At 50.0% G+C, this 8,078-nt stretch overlaps 1 protein-coding gene across 1 annotated transcript; it reads right to left on the bottom strand.

Annotated features, from left to right (window-relative positions):
• Window positions 1-6,492: 6,492 nt before the first annotated feature.
• On the bottom strand, window positions 6,493-7,548 carry LOC104490057 (rho guanine nucleotide exchange factor 40-like; the record flags this gene model as incomplete). The annotated part of the gene is made up of 1 exon (XM_010132297.1): window positions 6,493-7,548. A coding segment is annotated over one exon (1,056 nt), but the record flags the coding sequence as incomplete, so codon positions are not given.
• Window positions 7,549-8,078: the final 530 nt, after the last annotated feature.

The raw sequence follows: 8,078 nt of genomic DNA, 5'->3' as shown, positions 1-8,078 counted from the left end.
TAGCTACGCTATCATTCACCCCACCCATTGCTCACCCTCCCTTTGTTGGGAGATCCCTTTCAACACCATGTGTCATGGAATCAAATGTTTTCTAAAAATCTATTACATCCAGGCAACTACATTTAATCACCCCAACTTCTAATTACGAAGAATAAACTGGTTTTACGAGAGCACCGTCAAACAGCATCTTCGATGCTCCCGTCCTTTAATTACCTCCCGTGTGAATCAAGTTCCTATTGTTTCGACCAGGGCTGATGTCAGGCCCACCAGCCCATCATTAGCTGCACCCTCACTCTTCTCGAGCCACTGGTGTGAGCCCACAGACTGGGCATTTCTGACTCACGCACGCTTGGTTAACATTCTAAGACTCCTGAGAGCGAGTTAACACAACTTTCACGAGAGGGAAGTTCTACTTCCTGTCTGTCCCGTCCAGACGCTTTGAAGGATTCAAGAAGCATTGCTTCTGCAGAGGTTTGGGGTGACAGAAATGGAACCGGCAGCGGTCTGCAGCAGTGCACACAGAGGCTCACCTCCCTCGTCCTCCCACAAACCACGCTCCCCAGAGCCGTTCCGGCTCTGCTACTCACCAGGCAGGCAGGCGACTCCGCTCCGGAGCACTTCTGGGTTCACATCCTTGACGATGGTAGGTGCAGACCGACCACCCCAGGCAGGCCCAGGAGCTGGGGATGGTGGGGGACTAACAGCTGCTGAGGTTTCCTCCAGGGCACTGGCTTTACTCACTGGTTTCAACACATCTGCGCCAGTTGCTTCTTTTCTCGTCCCTGCCCCTTCCGACACCATCCCTGAAAGACAAGTGGCAGTCGGAAGCTTGAGCAGAGCTCCACCCAAAAGACCCCGGGTCAGGACAAGACTGGGGAGGGACGTGCCCCCAACCCCAGCATTCCACAGCTCGTCCAGTCCTCACACCAGCAGTGTGCCTGTTCCAAAACTGGTTCTAACACTAATACTACCGTAATTCTAAAACCAGTAACCAATTTATTGTGACATTTGCAGGTACTAAACCTCAATTCAGATCAGGATTACTGTAGTCAAAGTCATCTTTAAAGGTAACCTATCAAGCAGTCCACGTCTGCTCGCAGCCTGGAAGTCTGGCACAGGGCAGCACCCTGGCTGAGCTCCAGCCGCTCGAGCCCGCTGAAGTGATAAACCAGCTTCTGACAGGGAGAGCTGCTCCATCGGAGCAGAATGACTCCCCCAACAGCACTTTCAGATTAGTTCCTGAGACTGTGAAGTCAAGTCGAGGCCGAGAAATCAGCTGGAGATTAGCCAGAGAGACCTTGTTCTGCTCATCCAGACTTCTTTAATTAAGAGTGAACGTGGAAGTCAGAACCCTGTTCTAAAACCCTGAAGAACCGGATGATTACACCAATCAGCTCTGCTTGAGCTGGAGAACTGGAGAAAATGCTTCCTTCACCTGACACCTCAGCTCTAAAGTACAACTTATCAGAATCAGGTAATTCTAAAATTAACTATCTTAGCTGCTACATGATAGTTTAAACAAGTTTCAGTGTAAAAGTAGCTGGAGAGGAGGAAAAAAATTATATATACCTTCCACGTAAGAAGTATTATTCCCCATTTCCCAACATTATAAGACTTAGAAGCCAAGAATACGTCTTCAACAACACTTCTTTAGCATCCTGAGGACACTGCTAGGCTATCCCATAGCTTGGCAGGATAAAGAAAAAGCTGTACTTTGCCAAAAACTCTGACACTTCAGTAACTACCAAGAAAAAAGTCAACCTTCTAGGAAAATAGAAGAGTGGAGTATTTATTTGCTCGCTATGAAGTCAGATGTTTTAATTGCTATTTAAAATTGCCTTCGACCATCCTGCCTTCCTGCTGCATCAACAACGCTGACACCTGACTCAGTTTATTTACTAACAGATTCCAATAGTTCATTAAAGGGCAGGACCAGGAACAAAGCAGTCCTTGAAGTGGCTTTCAGTACAAGTTTTAGCAGTGAAGGAGATTTACGGGTTGAGGCTCAGCCCAAACTACTTTCAAAATTGCTAAAGTGGGCGAAGGAAGTGCCAGTGGCGGCATGGCTCACTGCGCAAAGCGACCCGGCAGCGGGGGGAAACTAGGAGGGGCTCTGGAGCTTTGCACCATGGAGGCCGTGATGGAGCTGCTGCTCATTACTCTTTGGTAACGCCCCTCTTGAGGGACCATCCCTGGGACCCAGCTTGGCATCTGCTGCCTTCAGCCACGTAAGCTGCTGCAACGGCTTCAGGGCTCCACACAGGCCTGGGACGCAGCAGAGCTCAGCGTTGTACCTCAGCCTCCACATCCCAGTCGTCATTCACTCAGGACAACATTGCTAGATCTTTCTGAAACAGCATTTTAGAGGGGCACTGGTCTGCCGTAGCTGGATCTTGAAGACAAGAGTCATGTGAGCTGTGCCCCAAAGGTTTCCCATTAAGGGCTGACAGACTGTCTAGGAGAACACGAATCAGGGACTCCTCAAGGAGCTGTAAGGCCTGGGAATAAGCAGAACCACACAGTCTGGAGTAAAGAGATCTGCAGTAAACAAAGAAAGTCTGCAAAGAAGACCAAAAGGTGGCATTTAAAGATGACAAGAAAGGAAACATTGTTATATATAGACCAGGGCAAAAGAAAGACATAAATGGATGTGGCCACCTCGCCTTGGATCCCTCTTCAGAACGAGGCAGCAGCACCACAAAGCATGAGGAGAGAAGCATGTTGTTCAGCCCACCAGACACAGTCCTGGGACTGGAGCTGAGGGAAACCTCACTGGAGCTGTGCAGCCTCAGCCTGCGTACATCTTGTCCAAACAAAGCCCTTTCCAAGCTTCTCGGGCTCGGTTCCGAAGCGCAGACCCCTCCTCCCCCCGAAGAGGCCCAAGCGCACTGTTTGTTCTGTGCAACCCGGGGTGGAGGCACTTACTAAAGCGGAAATTGTAGAATGCGGAGGATTACATCAAAAAGCAAATGGAGGACTGGGACAGCTGCATTTGCCGCGTTTGCAGGTTCCACCTTTCCCCGAGGTTAAGGAAGTGGTGGAGGAGGATTTGCTTGTGTGCATTTCAAAGAGGCATTAGCATTTTTCCTGCAAACTGCCCCGGCACCAGGATCATCTCTGCTAACATCACCCAGTAACAGGCAGCGGAACGGAACGCCCTAACAGGTGCTGCTGAATATGCCCCAGCGCGGCTTTTCAGCCCATTTCTTGTATATAAAGACATTTTCCACCCCCGAAAATAGAGGAATTCTTTCCAGAGCTGCACAGTTTCAAAATTCATTTTCAAGTTAGTCATTCAGGAAAACCAGCAGCCGCACAATCTGGGAATGAAACCAGGTAAGTTTTAAGCCACCAGCTCGCATTTGCCTCAAAATCTTGAAGTTAAATCACATTTGTGCAGAAAAGAAGCTCACTGGGAGTGGGAGGGAGGGGAGAGTTATGGGGCAGACACAGCTCCCTCAGACGCCCCAGTTCTCAATGTGTATTTTGACATAATCTCCAAGTTCTGCTCTTTCCAACCTCAGGAGCAAAAGGACCCCAACCCCAGTTAGGTGAGTAAAATTCTCTACAGACTGACTGGCTGGAAGAGAAAAGTCCATTTGCAAGACATTTGCTCCACTTTGTAATTTAATCCGTAAATTATCTTATTATTACATCTCTGAGGCTTTAATGGGGCTAGATAAGGGGATGGCTCCTTTGGATCTCAAAGCAATCAAACGTAATTGAATGGATTAAGCTTATTACAGCTCCAGCCGTAGCATTTGAGAAATACTCTTGGCATTAACAGATATCTGAGCTGCCCTGTGCCTTAAAGAGGTTGGTTGGTTTGGGGGGTTTTCTGGTGAATTAGGTTGTTTCTTTTGCTTTACAAACGCTGAGATAACAGCACGGGGGGGTTAACTGCAATGTCCAAGCTTAACATCATCAGAACCGGGCCACAAGCGTCACTGATTTCAGCCAAATCCCCATTTAAACATTTAAACTGTCTTTCATTAAAAACAAACTCCCCACATTCCCCAGAGGGGTCTGTCACTGCTGAAACTCACAGCAGCGGCCAAGACTCGTCCTGCAGAGCACCAAGTACGCCACGCTTATTATCTCACACACTGGACCAGGCTAATTTTAGACAGAAGAGACGGGAACACTGAACAAGCAGCCACTGGAGTGACTTTTGGACACTTGAGCAAGGAGCTGTGTCTGCAGCCAAACACAGCGGGGCCGCAGCAGTGGCAGAGGCTCTTGTCCACGCTGTTCAGGACCAGGATGCTGGCAGCCTGTCCCGGGGTGAGCAGCTCTTGATCTGCCCCTCCACAGGGTCAGATATGCTCTAGCACCAGGACTCAGTACCTGCGACCCTTTCAAGATCCTCACTCATATTTCAAGCCACATAATTTTTCTAGCCAGGGGTCTCAGGGAACGAGAGCTGTGGAACTGGAATGGCGTGTTTCACCCGCCCCCGCCACGCACATGCTCCTCCAGGTGATCTGCGTATCCAGCTACAGCTTTCCAGCCTCAGCAGAGCCTGGCAAAGCCAACGCCGTGCCAGCGAGGTTACGCATCGCCTGCACACAGGCTGGTGCAAAAGGCAGAGACCTGGATGGCCTCTCCAGTTCCTTCTGACGGAGCAGAGCCCCAGCAGAGGAACTCGGGCACCGAGATGTCTGGGTGATGCCTGCTGAAACATGTCGTTTGAGTTGACAGATATTTCATTTCTCTGTGCTTTCCTGCTCAAGCTAAACAGCTCCTACTTGAAATATAACCAAGCTGAGGAAAGCCTGCCAGAAGAGAAGGGATGGAAGGGCGGGTGAACCCCTCACCTCTGCAAGTTGGTGCTTCAATCCGTTACCAGCACGGACACACACGCACATTTGTTGATCTGCAGGTCACGTCACACAGCTAGTGTTTTGCTGTGGCATCCCCTGCTGCTTCCTTTTGCCACAGCTACCTTCCCAAAGCCTCGCTCAGCTCAACGTTCTCTCCTCCCGCACTCCCAGTGCGTGCACGATGAATGTGGCAGGTGGAGGCAACCAGCCATCAGATTAACAGAAATTCAAAGTCTTACGCTGGAACTTTGTTCTGTACCGATGTAAATTTGCAAAGAACTGTTAAACAAAAACCCCACCTGTGACGAGAAAGCTGATTTCAAGCCACAAAAAACCCTACAACAATCATTCCCCTGTAGTTTGCACGATTACCCCAGAGCCTCCCAGCAAAGGTACCCCTCGAGGACTTCGCTTTCAATCCGTGCTCCCAAACAGATCGACACACCCACACCAGCTGCTGTACCTTTAGGAGCTGCTGCCCCAGCAGCTGCCTCTTGTGGGGAGTGCGGAGTGGAGGGCTCTGTAGGCTCTTCGGCGGGTCCTGAGGACAGCGGCCCAGCTTCCAGCTCCTCTTCAATGGATTCCAGTGTTTTTAAGGCTACAGTCTTTGATTTTTCCCCATAAGAAAAACTTCCCTGGTTCTCCTTCCGTCCCTGCAAGTCCTGTACTACAGCATGCTCTGGGTTGAGCACAGAGTTCTCTGCACCTCCACAGCCCTTGTTTTCTGCCTGTCTTTGTAGTTCCTCAGACCTCTCTCCAGAGCATTCTCTCTGGGTTCTGAATTGACCTGGGTCTTCTGCTTGCGCATCGGAGCCCAAAGAGTCCCTGTGATTTGATTGTTCTGCCACCTGATCACCCTCTGCTGACGGAGCAGTTGGGAGCAGTGTGGCTTCTTCAGCTTTCTGCTGCTGACAGGCAGACTCCTCTTGCTGTTCACCATCTGCAGGAGCTTCAACACAACAGTGACTATGACTAGTCTCATTCTCATTTGCAGTCAATATTTGTTCAACTTCTTTGACTTCCTCTAGGCTGTCCCTTCTTCCCAGCTCAATTTCATCTACTTCTCCTTGGTTCTGGTCTGGAGGATTTAATGGAGAACTGAGATTTGTTTCCTGATTATTGCAGCAAGTGCTGACAGCTCCCATGTCTGCTGTGTTCCCTGAAGGAGAAGAGCCGCTCTCCACACCTACAGCCAAGCATTCAGGCACGGTAAGTGATGGAGTGGCCTGGACTGGCACAACACTTTCACTGCCACTCTGACAAGAAACGTCAGAACCTTCCTTCAGTGGTCCCAAAGGCCCCGGGGCAGGCACAGGAGAGGCATCCATCTGCATCCCCTCATTCTGAGCCTCTGTCAGTGGTTCTCCACATTCTCTCAGCATCGTCTCCTCTTTAGCAGCAGCATCTAGAATTGGTTCTGGGCTCTGCTCTGATGTTTCAACACCAGGACCATCACTTTCTTCCTCCGTGTTTCCAGGAGCACCAGGCGTTTGTGCTTTGCAGTTGACACCATCTCCAGCACGCACGTCGCTGTAGCTGCACAGTGCATATGGCCAGTCGATGGGGTGTTCGCTGCGGCTCCCCTGCTCTGCAGAGGAATCCTCCGCACTGCAGGCAGGAGACTCAGCGCCAGGAAAACTATTGCCCATGTTTCCAGGATCACCTGCTATCAGCTTGCATAGGGCCAGTCGATGGTGTGTTCGCTGCGGCTCTCCTGCTCTGCAGAGGAATCCTCCGCACTGCAGGCAGGAGACTCAGCGCCAGGAAAACTATTGCCCATGTTTCCAGGATCACCTGCTATCAGCTGCCCTTCTGGAGACAGCTCTCCCGGTGCCTTCAATTTGTTGCTTTCCAGCGGAATCACATTTTTGAGACCTTCCGTAGCAGAAGTTCTCAGAGTGTCCATTTGACAGTGCTCCTTCTGCACCAGCGCCGACTGAATTAAGTTCTTGGAGTAGGTACTGTCCTGAATGACGATAAACCTGTGCTTGCCTTTAGCCGCATTCACTCGTGTTCTGGGCTGAGTTAGGTAATTTAAAGCTAGTGATTGGGTTAAAGAGCCCGTTTGCAGCTCAAATTTGGGCAGTGAAACTTCCGTCAGCTCAACGTACTCCCCTTCAAGGTCACTTGTCAAGTCCTCCTGAGGCACGGGGCTTGTACAGACACCGTTGACGAGAGCTTCACTGAACTGCGGAGCTGTGCTGCTAATGAACAGGTTGTCTCTATGTGGACTCTGCTCCTGGAGATGCGGAGATCCTAGGTCTGGTGAACTGCACTCAGCATGGTCCATGGGGGGGCACAAAATTGAGCATTCCTCTCTTACTTCTGGAGAGATGATACTGTTTTCAATTATTTTGGGTTTATTTATAAATTCAGGATTAACCACTTGATCCCAGGGCACACGAAATATTTTATCATCAGTGGTTAGTAAACAATTTTCCAGTGCTATACCCATCCGCTCTCCATTGAAAGTACTCAACCATTCCAGAGTAAAAATAGAGGTATAGGAAACTTCTGGAATCACAACTTCCTCTACATTATGCTTGTCCCTTGCCAAACACTTCAATACGATTCGCGGAGACTTCTTCAGATAGGGGACCACCTGCAAGTAGAAGTCACCAGGCTTCAAGATCTGCCAGTCAATGGAAGCCAACTGGACTACGATCTTCTCATGGATACACAGGGGCCAGCCCTCGTGGCGGAACAGCAAGCCACAGTACTGCACCTACAGAGAAAAAGAGAGCGTTGTCAGCATCAGGAACAGATCGCAGCTCAAGCTTCAACAGGAGAGCACAATGCTGCTCGTTCCCAGCTGCAGCAATGCATCAGATGAACTGGGGGTCTTTGGTTATTAGTGTGGGGGGGGTCCATGGTGAAGACTTCTTTTAAAAAAGAGAAACAAGAAAAGCTACCATCACAAGTCACCAGCATCGCAGAACATGAATATGAAACAAGCAGCTGCCAGAAGACACGGCCCTGTTTGAAAGCAGGAACAGCACAGACAGGTAGAGGTCTAAGCCCCAGAACTCCAGCACAGAGAAATCAGGAGTTCTCATTTTCCAGTGCTCAAGCTGGGAGACCCAGTTGTCTCTACCTCACTTCTGACTCATTAGGACAGAGAAGGTGGCAAATAATACACATCATTTCCAGAGGGTCCACAGTGAGCTCTAGGTTGTACACTCGATACCACCCTGCCAGGAGGCGGCTGTGGAGGCAGAAACACCCCTGCACAAGGCGCCACCAGCCCACTTGCCA

This window comes from Buceros rhinoceros, unplaced genomic scaffold, assembly GCF_000710305.1.
Source record: "Buceros rhinoceros silvestris isolate BGI_N320 unplaced genomic scaffold, ASM71030v1 scaffold73, whole genome shotgun sequence".
In the NCBI taxonomy this organism is placed as follows: domain Eukaryota; kingdom Metazoa; phylum Chordata; class Aves; order Bucerotiformes; family Bucerotidae; genus Buceros; species Buceros rhinoceros.
The sequence above is the reverse complement of the archived record's forward strand: the minus strand, read 5'-3'. Positions and strand labels throughout refer to the sequence as shown.